This window comes from Zootoca vivipara, chromosome 3, assembly GCF_965207765.1.
Source record: "Zootoca vivipara chromosome 3, rZooViv2.hap1.1, whole genome shotgun sequence".
Taxonomy (NCBI): Eukaryota; Metazoa; Chordata; class Lepidosauria; order Squamata; family Lacertidae; genus Zootoca; species Zootoca vivipara.
Genome location: NC_142586.1, coordinates 19,914,983 through 19,928,827, shown reverse-complemented (window position 1 = coordinate 19,928,827; position 13,845 = coordinate 19,914,983). Strand labels below are relative to the sequence as shown.

Genomic DNA, 13,845 nt, shown 5'->3' with positions numbered 1-13,845 from the left:
TACGGTAATGATTGCAATGTTATTTTTTTATATACTCAGTGTTACTGACGTCTGGTTAAAATGACTGACTATAGATCACTCACTCTCTTCCCTTTGGACTCTTCCACTCATCCTCTCAGTACGTTGTTTGTTTCCCCCATGCACCCCCTTTCCTTCCCTTCCTTCCCCTCTGTCTATTGTTTCCCACCTGCTGTGATTTACATCGGTTTGTGTCCCGTGGTATCCTACTGCTGATGCAAGCTTATTTCATTGAGTGGAGGCTTCCATCAGTGGGGGCAGGGAAGGCTGTGATTTTTGCCAATCTACCCTCCACCTGCCTCTAATGCTTTCCCAAAGGGCCATCGAACCCTCTGAAGCCCTTTGGTGGTGCAGAGAGAGAAGGAATTAAATGAAAATCGCCTCCATCCCCGTGTATGAGAAATGCATCCAGAAGACAAAAATGTATCAAGGAGTTAGTGATTTGACACAGTTACCCTTCCTGCCTCTGTTCCTTCCCCCTCCCTCGGTCTTGCTAAGTTTTTTGAGAACCGTCTTTAATCTCCTGAGAATGTTGGGAGGAGGTGAAGCGTCACACACAGCTGCCTTCATCAGTTGTGGAGGATAGTGCTGGGTACTTTCTTTGACGTTGGACATTGTTTTGAGAAAGTGGGGCATTGGGAGGGGGTGGCTAAAGCATGATCTACACATAGCCAGTCTTGGAAGCCACACTGGCTATTTATAAAATCGGACGGTTTGGGCAGAGTTTCTCTGAAGCTTGTGCACGGACTGATCGGCCGCAGGCTACCTGAGGGAGACACTTTGCCACTTCTTGAGGGCTTCCAAGTGGCAGATTGAAGTGCTTGCTTCAATCTTCAATCTTCTCACTCACTTGTGTATTTTATTTCACTTATGAACCACCTTGCCTTCAGCAAGACACCCGAATTGATGGAGACCCCTGCTGCTTCTCAGAGCTTCCTATCAACAGGGTGCTAGAGGCTTTTGTCAACATGTGATGAAAGATGCCTCTTGGAGCAAAGACCAGTATATGGCCTGCTCAGTTCTGTAAGTTGGTGTACCGCATTTCTGATGCTGTACAATAAACGGTTTACCTTTATAAAGTGTTCTGGGGGCATCTCTGCCTACCTAAAGCCTATGCCATTGCCTCCCAATGTTGTGGAATGCTGTCAGCCATCATGACTAATGCTCAGGGGTGATAGGAGTTAAAGTTCACAACATCTGCAGGGCGCCATGTTGGCTACACCTATTCTAGACCATCCATATGGCAAAAGTCATTTTCTCTTCAAATTCAATAAGAGAATTAACCAGTGCAGTGTTCTTTCAGATGTTTGCTATGTTTGTGATGAATGATGCTTGTTTTTCTGGGCTCTTTAATTAGAGTGTTTCTACATTTGCCAAAGAAAATGTTGGAAGGCAGACAAAAACTGAAAATTATTGATGTAATAGCTTATTTGTAAAGGAAACTGAACTTCTTTGGTATTTTATTGAAACAGGAAGTTCAGCAATCCGTCCGCAGGACTAACAAAAAATTCTCAGGTGCTAGTTGAGTCATCTGTTGTTGAGCGTAATCACATTCTCCCCTGATTTGCTTTTAAAGTTTAGTGCAGGTTTTTAAGGAAGGAAATTAAGCGTGGATTTGTAAATCTGTCTTCTAAGAGCTGCCAGCTGAAATAATTGAGAACTGTAAGCACCATGTTGTATGGATTTCTGCTAGATCTTTCTGCTTTAATACATGCCAGGATTCTACAGGTTTTCAAGTTTTTGGGGGGCGGGGGGTGGAATTGCAAAGAATGCAAGGATTAGCTTTAAACTAGACGTCGAACATGAAGTTTGAAGCTGGTTCTTAATTCTTTGCCAAAACTCCTGTTTATTCATGTTGACCTCCATGCCATTGTTTCCCAACAGCCTCCAATATTGAAAGACCTGTTCTCCTTCGTTGCATGTCACTGTAGATGTAGTTTTAGCAAGAACATCTTTATTCAGAGAAGTAGCTGAATGACTTCAGCCTTTAGCTTTGAATCTGAGAACTTAAGAAAGGTGAACCTATGGTGGCTAAGACCATCCTAAAGCATGAAAAAGTGGGGTATGGAGGTTTTTAAAAAGTTATTTGTGGATTCCCAAGAGGATGGTGTTCCCTTCCCATCACTTATTCTAACATTTGCAGCACAAATGATGCCTGAAATAAAAAGAAAATGTTTGGCACACTACGAGGTACTGTACGCGTCTTAATGGCATCTCAGCTAAAATTAAAGAATAAAGAATGTACCCGGACTGTGCTTTTAATAATTGTAGTTTGTTTTAGATAGAACAGAAGGTCTAGCATAATGCGTATTTTTGGTTAATAAAACAAAGCACAGCTCTTAATGTAGTATTCCATTTATGATGAACTTTGGGAAAGAAATCTTTGGGGAGCATGTTTGCCAGGCTTTCGCTTTCAACAATCTCTCTGATAACTGTTATTATTGGAATAAAAGCTCTTTCAGTTTCAGTGCACCACAGTAATAAAAAAACATATAAATGTTGCATGGTAAGGCAAAGGCAACACTGAAAAGACAAAAAAAATTGTTTCCTTCATTAGAGAGAAGCTCCCTCGCAATCGCCATACGAATTCTGAATTCATATATAGCTTTTAGAAAATCACTTTCATCTAGAATATAGGCACACGTACTTCCTTCTGGTAGAAATTTTATTTGCTATGCAGGAAAAAGTGATTCAGACATTTTCTATATAAAATTGAAAATTTGCCAGACAATAGATTCATCTGCCAAACACTTTCGCAGAGCGTTCCCACTGGAAGGTTGTATTTCAGACAATTATTGAAATTAACTTTTCTTATCAGTGTGTGAGAGTATTAAGGCTTATCTTGCAACATAGAGTGGAAAGGCACATTTTAGTTAAATTGTCCATGCTCTAGTTTGTTCTCCCTCCCCTTTCTTCTAGGGCATGGAACATACTTGAATGATGCAAACAAAGAGAGGCAATAACTAAGGGGGAAATACACTTAATATAGCACATTAGTTTTCAACTGGGAATGGACGAATGGTGGAACAGCACTCTTGTCTTCCCTTAATTTCTTATTTGTGAATTTAGCCTGTATACACCATGACTCAAGACTTTATTAAGTATTATAATGGATGCTGAAGTAATCTCACAGCTTTACATTCTAGAACTATAATATGTGAGTTGCTTAATATGATCTGGATGTGCAAGAGAGTGGGGGGCCTTTATGAAAGAACTTGTAAAAGCATAAAAGTGTATTCAGAAATAATTTATAATGAATTGGGGGGGGAGGAATGTATAAAAGCACATTTCCAAAAACAAAAACAAAAAAACACAGTCCTTTTAGTTGGGGATAACTCAGATGGAAATTCCCAGGTGTCAAAAAAGGTTATTTATGTATGCCACTATGGCAGCCTGTGTTTTGTTAGCCCCAAAATGGAAAATGAGCGAGGTCCCGACCAAAGAAGAATGGCAACTTAAACTGATGGAATATGTGCAGCTTGTGGATCTAACCTATAGAATAAGAGAACAAGAAGAACATTCATTTAAAGAAGATTGGAAAAAAATTATTGAATATATGGGGGAAATTGTGTACACTCGAAAATATGGGCACCATTAAGATAAATTCGACAATGTAAGTTTTGATGGAATACTGAATGGTTTAGTTTGTATAAAATACGCAGGGATTTATGCTATGCAACATGAACCATGGAAAGAGAGGAAGGGAAGTCAGTGATATTTTAAGGTTGTTTAAATGAATACTCTAAATTATAAAACAGAAAATTTAATGAAAATTATATATATATATATAAAAGAGAGTGGTGGGCCTTTTTGTATTGGACTCATTTGGGAACGTCTTACCAACCCAAGTTGGTAAACGGCACTCCTTCTCACCAAGAATACCCTGTGGTTTCAGTGACCAAGCTAAATCCAGAAGCACCCTCACATTACTCATTTGCATCTTCATGGAGAGCGCAACCCTATCCAGGGAACTGGGAACTACTCACCCCTGAGCCTCCATTTTGCCAGGATTCAGTTTATTTTCCTTCATCCACCCCAACGAGTTCTGGCTGAAACACCACCCTGGAGGTAGCGTTGCAGGAGGAGGGAGGACTGTCAAAAATCACATGGCTTGATGGGGCATTGGAAACCTCAAAGTGTCCAGCAAGCAACTCACAGAGAAGGTCTCTGAAGTATCCCATCTTTCTTTCTTTCTTTCTTTCTTTCTTTCTTTCTTTCTTTCTTTCTTTCTTTCTTTCTTTCTGTCTGTCTGTCTGTCTGTCTTTCTGTCTTTCTGTCTTTCTGTCTTTCTTTCTGTCTTTCTGTCTTTCTGTCTTTCTTTCTTGAATTTGTGCTGGCCTTCATCATGCATCTAAAACATGCACAATAATAATTTTGGGTGTCATACATAGAATATCAAACAAACAAAAAGTTGGCCTGATTTTCAGTCCATGTGTTTGCTACTGGAAATGATGCTATTTCACAGGCCACTTCCCTGATCACCAATAGCACATAGGAAGGGCTGCCAGACAGGGATGTTACAAGTTAAAAGAGGGTTGGTGGTGGTTGTTTTCAAAATTATAAACTTTGGTATGTATGGGCAAGTAGACTAGTAACTTCCATGGACATGTAATTTTGCATGTGCATTTTTGAAGGTGGGTGGAGGGCACCACACAGGAAACTAGACTTTTCTGTCTGGATTTTCAATTTTTTAAACATGGCAACCCTAGCAAACCTACTCTTGTTGATGTCACCTTTTCAGGTGTTTATAGTAGGTGCAATATGGGAAGGGGAGTGACAGCCTCATGCCCTGACCTACAGGTATTCATTAACATATGTGTGAGAGTTCTCACAGCTAGAAGGATGGAAGTAGTTTAATACACTATCCAAAACTCATATAAGGGACACGGGTGGTGCTGTGGGTTAAACCACAGAGCCTAGGGCTTGCTGATCAGAAGGTTGATGGTTCGAATCCCCACAACCGGGTGAGCTCTTATTGCTCGGTCCCAGCTCCGGCCAACCTAGCAGTTCAAAAGCGCGTCAAAGTGCAAGTAGATAAAAAGGTACCACTCCGGCGGGAAGGTGAACGGCGTTTCCGTGCGCTGCTCTGGTTCGCCAGAAGCAGCTTAGTCATGCTGGCCACATGACCCGGAAGCTGTACGCCAGCTCCCTCGGCCAGTAAAGCGAGATGAGTGCCGCAACCCCAGAGTCGTCTACGACTGGACCTAACGGTCAGGGGTCCCTTTACCTTTACCTAAACTCATATGTATTACTTGATTGCTGCTCCATTGATTTAATGGAACAAGGAAGCATACCTTTTCATTGCTTTTAAATGTGAACGATTTCTGTAGAAACTGAAGTGCAGTGTCTCTTTCAAAGAATCTGATTGCCCATTCCAATTCCAAATGGACAACTTGCTCCATAGGCTCTGTTCATAATCTCAGTACTAGCCATTCCAGCTGTGCAGCATGTATGTATTTAAATGTACAACAGCCCTTGACTTCATGGTTTAAAACCTTTCTTCTCTGGCATTTCCTGATTTTACATCTTTATTGTGAAACATAAAATAGAAGCCATTTCTTTTTCCTTGTTCAATTTCCTTGTCTACTCGAGTACATTGCCAGTACCACTGGAACCACAGTGAAAACAAAATGACTTTTTGTTACGACCACAACAAATAAAAGCTTTCAGGAACAATGTTGAACAAGCAGGAATACAGCAAGCCCTTTAAATCATGTCCTCCAAAATGTGTAAAACAGCAGGATTACAAAGCAAGTTACATTGTGTGTATGTTCCTTCTAACAAACTCTGGCTCTTGCTGGCTTTTAACATAAACAGAGCTTGTCACTTCTAATCAGCTTCAGGTTGGAAGCTTTAGCGCCGCAAAAGCGATGGGACAATTTTAGCACAATCTGGTTTGATTATTAATTTTAGATAAAACAAAGCTAGATTAATGTCTCTTGCAGATTGTTTTGCTTCTCTTGGATTTTGCTGATTAGCCTAAATAGGCAGCATGGGAGACTATTAAGATGTCTCTAATGGCAGAGAATGCTATTTCGAATAACTGAAAAGTGTATAAATTGCATTTATCCTGAGGAGGTTCTAACTTTTTTAAGAGTGTGTATGTTGTCCATGTTAACTTAAGCATTTAACCCGGGGTTGGAAAACCTGTGACTCTCCAGGTGTTTTTGAACTCCAGCTCCCAACACTGCCAGCAACCACCAATCATCACAACATCTGGAGCACTACCCCGTTAACCGTTTAACCAAGTCTCTTTGTGTTTTCACAAATAAACATTTTTCAATTTGTTAAAGTTGTTGTAGAGACCTCCCTTTGGCAACCTGGTGCCCTCCAGAAGTTTTGGACTGCAACTCTCATTAGGCCACGCCAGCATGGCTGTGCTAACTGCAACTGATCCTATCTTACCTGGGGGATAAAATCCACCAAGCTCAAGGGAATATACTTCTGAGCAAACGCATAAAGGCTTGTGCTGTTAGATGGCTATGCTTTTGGAATTCTGGCACATTGTTCATCATATTGTTTACTTATAAATTTGTTATCAGCCTTTCAACTTTTTCTTTTTCCCACATGCTTATGTTTGTCTATTCTCTCTCTCTCTCTCTCTCTCTCTCTCTCTCTCTCTCTCTCTCTCTCTCTCTCAGAGGTAAGATAGGATTGCGGCAGTATAGAACATTCCCAAGTGAAGCGGAGGCTGGAGAGTTAAGCGGTGAATGATCTATCACTTTCACAAAAACCTGCTTTAGGCTGGTTAGTTAAGGGATCCAATCTAGGAGAATTCTGGGGGAGAAGTGGGGTGGGCTTTGGATAAACTGAATCCCAGGCTAACAGATTTAGCGTGGCATGAAAGGGGAATTCTGTTAGCTATTTATGATAGATGTCTTACACAAGACTTGAAGATAAATCTTTATTTGTCAGGTTGGCAACAGTTGAACAACAAGTGTTATTCATATATATATATATATATTGATGAATACAATGTGTTTATCTCCCTTGAGCCCAAAAGACGGTTTAGTCCTTTTTGTTTTCAAAACTCCATCACAACTGTGCACAAGTTATTAATCCATAGCTTGCCTCTTCTCACAAACGTCCAGGCAGCGTCGAAGTCGCCACACTCACATGTTCTGAGTCAAAGAATCAACTAAGAGAATAACCAACTGCCAACCTCTTCCGCAATGCCATTTATTCTCTTAAGAGAGAGAGATACACACACACACACAAATGAGCAAAGGTGTTTTATGATGGAGTTCATATTCTGGTTATCTATTACTTGGGCAATAAATGAATAATTCAGTGACCAAACTGCAACAACAGTATTTTTAAAAACACTTTCATGTATGTAGAATCTGTATAATTTGGAGAAATGGAAGTCATACATTGCATTAATATAAGATTTACACATTTATTTATTTCAAAAATAGGACATTTTGGTTCCTTTAAATAAATACTTCTCTGTGGGAAAAAAATTTTTTAATGGGTCAATTAATATCAAGGTTGTCCTGACTTTGTTTTCTAAAAATTATAGAGCCTCTATCAATGTCATATGGATCTCTTCTAGTCTTAGGTATGGGACTTAGGTATATAACTAGCACAGTTATATCTTGGTTAGCTTTAACTCTGAGACTCTGCATTGGTAGATTTCATATGCACATGAGCTGTTATGCGCAACAATGCAATTTCTAAAGAATGCATCAGAATAGTTCCTTTTTTCTCTTCAAACAGATCTGCAGATTTCAGCACTACCTTCCAAATAAAGAAGTTCACCAGAAACTCTTTTCGAATCATCCTGCAATGTTCATATCTCCTGCTAGTCAACCACCCTGTAAGAAACTGTGTGAGCTGGTACAGCTTTGTGGGGGGAAAGTGTGCAAAACTCTCCGTCAGGCTAAAATCTGCATTGGAGAATGCAGGGTTAGAAAGTATATGGACATACAGTGTTTATCGGAAAAATGGATTCTAGGTAAGTGATCTGATTATTACTTTTTAACATAAAACCATAGCTGTGTGTGCACTTAAATGTAAGCAAATCTGCACATCATCCACTCCTATGTTAACTCACCGGTATACAACTGGCACATAGAGCTGTCTCACTAAACTAGTTCTTCCTACGCACAAGAAACGATGGGCCCTCCTCATCAACCACACACAGGTCCTCCATAATTTAAGGGAAATGTGAATGTGTGAACTTGACAGTGCATAGATATTGCTTTTCTTATTTCAATATCCGTAGTTAAACACCTTCCATTTTCTTTGTGCATAAAAATTCCTGTGACTATATCCACATAGCACTTCAGCCCACAACAACATTTCCCCATCTGATCACACGTGTGTGTGGCAAAGAAGAAGCCATGCCTGCTGGCACTTAGGAAAAACTGACTGTGTGACCCAACTGCTGCTATTTGAGCTGCCTACCAGTCTAGTTGGGACGCGGGTGGCGCTGTGGTCTAAACCACTGATCCTAGGGCTTGCCGATCAGAAGGTCGGTGGTTTGAATCCCCATGACGGGGAAACTCCTGTTGTTCAGTCCTGGTTCCTGCCCACCTAGCAGTTCGAAAGCACGTCAAAGTGCAAGTAGATAAATAGGTACTGCTCCGGAGGGAAGGTAAACACCATTTCCCTGTGCTGCTCTGGTTCGCCAGAAGCGGCTTAGTCATGCTGGCCACATGACCCGGAAGCTGTCTGTGGACAAACGCTGGCTCCCTTGACCTATAGAGTGAGATGAGTGCGCAACTCCAGAGTCGTCTGCGACTGGACCTAACAGTCAGGGGTACCTTACCAATCTCAGTGCATTACTGAGCCTGCCTATCTCTACGCATTTATGTACATTGAAATTATTAGTGGGCCTTACGCTGTTCCACTTTCTTCTCACAGTGTGTATAAGCGAATATTCAGACTGAGGAATCCCGCAGTTATCTAAATGTAGGCTCTCCTTTGAGCTCAGTCTTGAACCAACTAGGCTAGGTGGGTTCAACATCTAGGTGATTCTCCCATTCGGTGTGCAAATGGATCTCCCAGTTTAGTGTCTGCTTCTATGCAAATCTGTTGGTCCGCTCTAAATAATGTCCTTCATTTCTCATCCCCACAGATTCAATCACACAGAACAAGATCTGTCCGCCTGAAAACTACAAATTTCGGAGTAAGTAAACAACGCCACAATCTTTGGACTTCATCTAGCAAACTGAGCAATAAATACTTCCCACTTCACAAATGTAATGAAACATGCTTACTTTTTTTATTAAAAAATGCAAGAACCTTCAATGTTAAAGTGGCAAAGGACATCTAAGCCCTACCCTCAGTCTGTCCAAAGATATAGTCCATGGTTTCGAAAAAAGACTGTCTGAACAGTGAATGAGAATCACACAGATGTAAAGCCAAACAGCATTGGGGTTTCACAACCATGTTAGCGTCACAAATGCTACAGTGGGCTGCAAATGGATACTTTTGTTTATGAAATCAAAGCCTATAAAATATGAAGACGGGGTAGATGAATTTCTAACTTTGCCAATATTTTTGCTCTTCGTGCATATAAAATTTTAATTTGCTCCTTTCATACAAATGGCAATAGAAGACTCTCTGCAAACGAGGAACCACCTTTTACAGACAAGCCATATGAACCCCTTTATTAGGAAACTTGCTGCCAAGGCAGCAATATATCATGGACTGAAATAGAAATAAATAAAAAGTGGCATGTGAACACAGGGTTCCCAGTAAAGAGCAGAATATGGTATCAAAAATTATTCTTAAAAGTTTGTGTATCATGATCTTCTAGCCCTCTCATAAATGTTTTATGCACAAAAACCTGTCATCACTAATTTATGTAACCCAACATACCAAATTGACTTTCTCATAAGTTGTCTTGAAATGAAATTTCAAGTCATGTACAGTGCGACCTCTTGGGACAGCTGCTCATTTTTATTAGGTGCATATGTAACAGACTTTACAGTGGGAGAATAATAAAGATATTTACAACAAACGTATTTAAATGACGGAGACTGGTCACCTTTGCTTTAAAAAACAGACATTTTCTACTCACTCGAGAGCTGTGTTAGGTTTTATGCATGCAGCTTTTTTGTTAAACAGCTCTGATTTTAGCCAAATGCAGGAGCATTTGACAAATTGGGAGTCACCAGAGTTTACACCGTTGGCACATGGGATCCTCAGAGATCCCTTGCAAATAAAAATCTCCTCCTGTGGGGAATACTTGGTCCATTTCACACATCGCACAACAAGAAACCAGGTTTGCTGCCAAGCATGCAAGGTGCTCTAGCCAATCTTAACTCCATATTGACTGCTTCTGTGTAACTCGTGCCTTTTTAAAATACTGGTTTGTTGCATTCACACTTTTACGCCCTTAAAAATGCAGTGTATGAGAAGGTTCTTGGTTCTCTACTGTAGATGGAGAAATGTGTGGAAACATTCATCCAGAATGCATAATCTTATCACCTTCTTCTGCGCTTCACGGGGAATCCACTAAAGAGGCAGAGTTGGGGGGGGGGACACTACGGTAGAAAGCAATATTAAGGAACGTTCTTCTGCGGCAACTCTCACCCATCATTATGGGCCATGCTGGCTGGGACGGGCGTTTTGGCTAAGATCAAGCGTAGTATCTGTTCTTATCAGTTTAATGCTGGCTGGGATGGGTGGGAGTTGGCGTCCAATAACCTCTCAAGAGCCACAGGTTTCCCATCCCTGCAATACAGCATAGGACCTAGTAGAGGAATCCTGCATCAGTACTGGGGTCTGTGGAGTGAGAGAAGCATAGCTATTGGCCAGCACTCTGAGCCAATTCACCAAAGCTATCAGAACATCCCCATTTCCCAAAAGCTGCCAGAGCTTTGCATCAATAGAACACTTCATCAGAGAGTACGGCAAGGGATTTCAGTAGAGCAGAGCTGTCTACCCATGCCTTTGTTGTCTTTTAGTCGGATGTTGCATTAGATTATGTTTGTATCACTGCTGCTTGCTCGAATGACAAAAGTGGGCTATCAGAATCCAGTGGTAAGTTCTACCAGGTTATAGATACCTTTCTGAATGTTTTCCACATAGGTTCGCTCAGTGCTTTTTTCCCTGGGGGGACACAGGGGTACGCATACCCCTAAACATTTTGTGAATCTACGTTTGGCCTCATTGAGAGGCAGTATTTCAATATGAGTAGGAAAATGAGAGTGCCCCTAAACATTTTTTAAGAAAAAAAGCATTGGGTTTACTTTACACGTCACATATATATTCTTGCCATGGCTGTAGGATTTCAGTGCTATCATCAAGAGACATTAAGGTTATTACAACCCAGCACTTAATATCTTCTTCTTCTTCTTCTTTGGCGATCACAAGTAGCCAAGTAAGATTGTCTTCCTTAAACACGATTTTAACAATGGGTCCGTAAGTGACTGTGGAGGCCAATTCTGGATTCACACGTCCTTCCACAGTGGGGACATAGGTTTCCGGGCGGGAGTTGATCACGGTGCGGATTTGCCAAGCGTGCCTTTCCTCTTAGCACATTTCTCCACATCCTGGGTTGCACATTTCTCCCTTGCGTCCTGAGATCGAGTTTCTTCAAAGCCCATGGCACCTTTGGTAAAGGCTGTTCTCCAACTAGAGCTCTCGCAGGCCAGTGTTTCCCAGTTGTCAGTGTTTATACTACATTTTTTAAGATTTGCCTTGAGACAGTCAAGGTTTGCAGAAATTCAATGAATTTCAATATATATTAGCATATGGACTGGGAGGTAGCTGGTTTGAAGTCGAAGTTTGTGGGGTGCCAATAGCATGATAGCATTTACAGCTTTCATTTTCTGGGGAATGGAAAGCCTCTCTTTTTACACTTCACATTTGGAGTCTGCCTACATGGCCAGGAGAAGAAAACTTTCATCACCCACCTTTCCTTAAGAAAACCATTGTTTCCAAGTACCTATTTCCATTTTCTCGCCATTAAACTACTATTTGGGTTCATGAAGTTCAACAGGATATATAAGAAGTGCACTAAAATATGGCTTTGCAACACAAACTTGATACCAAAAATAAAACTCATTTTTTTCTGTTCAAAGCAATTATTCTTATTTATTTCATTTCTATACTGCTTTATACATTAAAATATCAAATAAAGCCATCCAGAATAAAACATTACAGAAGAAAGTCAAATATGAAGTATAAGTTAGGACTCTCCTGAAAGAAACCTCTATATAGGTATCTCCTAACAAGCGTATGTAGGATGTCAGACATAAGAGGAAATACTACTCTGCAGAAGGGTCTATTTTATTGTTTCTTAAATAAATGGAACTGTTTCCTGACCTTTTAATTCCCCATAACTGTTTTCCATAAAATATCACAAGAAGCAGAAGGTATTAATACTTAACCTTCCACCTAATCGGGCTTCCTGAACTGAAACTGTTCTGGGAAGACAGTGTTCTAAATGGCTCAATCCATACATTGTACTAAGGTCCTTTTCATCATAAACAATAACTTCCTTCCATCCACAGAAGCTAGTAATAATGATAATGAGCTTGCCTGGGGATGTTTGATGGCAAGGCTGAAAACTAATAAGTGGGTGGAGCTGTCATCTCATTTGTGGCGCAGCGTTTTCCCGTTATAGAGGCCCCCAGGCAACACATATCAGGGATAACAAGCTAGTAAATGACTCTTTTACTAAAGTAGGGGGAATCCGCAGCCTCTTCCCTGGGGCACAGATTTGTTTAGGTATGTGCCCTTTTTCTTGTCGCGTTCTGGCCAAACCTTTGAAGTGACGGTTTCTACAGTAAAAAGATTACTTGAGACCGCTGCTATTGGCCTTTTGCTGTGTTATTTGGGGATTCCAAAATAATATTACTATGATATTTGGGGTTCAGGAATAATGCCAGCACCCAGTGAATGGCTAAGCATTTTTACAAGCAAAACATCTGAACTGGAGGTGAGTTTCCAGGTGCATTCTGCGACGATTCTGGCATGGTCCCACCTTGTTCCGTATTCTCCTATATACCTGTCTGCAGATGCCTGGGATAAATTATTGGAATGAGAAGTCTTCCATCCACACTCACATGTGGATGGAAATACAGAGATGGATACAGGGGCTGCTCCTTATGGAACTGATTTGCCTTTATAGTGATTCCCTATACCCACGTAGCTTAAATTTAAAATGAAGCGGAAATGCTTATAAAGATAAAGTCTGGAAAGCATAAACAGATGTGCTGCCTGATCGCTCTCTGCTTTAGCCACCACACTGCCAGCCTCTGCAATGCGCTGTAACAGTTAATGTGGCACCCTAGGCAAAGCGAGAGGGGCAGAGCAATGTCTGAGCTGTATAAGTAGTTGCTGGAATTATTATGACCGGGGAAACTTTTTTAAAAAAAAAAGAAACGACAACTCCCCAGCTCCAGATTAGAAAATAGCATGAAAAGCTTTCAGTCAATATGGGAAAAAGAGTGGTCCAGGATATGAGTATTATAGCCTTCATTCATTAAAGAAAGCACATTGCGTGTACATGCACATCAGTTTCCATCCTGTGTCCAGGCAGTCCTGTGTCAATAGGAGCTTAAACTTGATATTTATATCGAGGAAGTTCTCCCACCTTTGTCCAGGCCATTTCCTCCCTGTTTGTAATCCATTTCAGCTAGGGTGCGTTTGATATTTAAATGTAAATATCCTGTGTCCTGTATCATGCAGTGGCATGAATGATATCATATTTTGAAAGTATGTAAACAGCAAAAATTCCTCAATTGACTCATCACAAAATGAGTTCATTACTTTCTGTTTTCTGCATAATTTTGTTACTGTGAATGATCCTTGCTGGGATAAGTCAATTACATTAAAATGTTGCTCAGATTTTTCTGGCTAACTCTT

At 40.7% G+C, this 13,845-nt stretch overlaps 1 protein-coding gene across 1 annotated transcript in view; it reads left to right on the top strand.

The window, feature by feature from the left end:
* The window catches only part of MCPH1 (microcephalin 1), a 99,364-nt gene extending 89,366 nt beyond the window's left edge, over positions 1 to 9,998 (top strand). Inside the window, exons 13-14 of the mRNA XM_088665664.1 lie at positions 7,738 to 7,975; positions 9,101 to 9,998. Coding sequence (XP_088521790.1) covers positions 7,738 to 7,975; positions 9,101 to 9,159 — 297 coding nt within the window. The 3' untranslated portion in view covers positions 9,160 to 9,998. The remainder of the gene's footprint in view (positions 1 to 7,737; positions 7,976 to 9,100) is intronic.
* Positions 9,999 to 13,845: the final 3,847 nt, after the last annotated feature.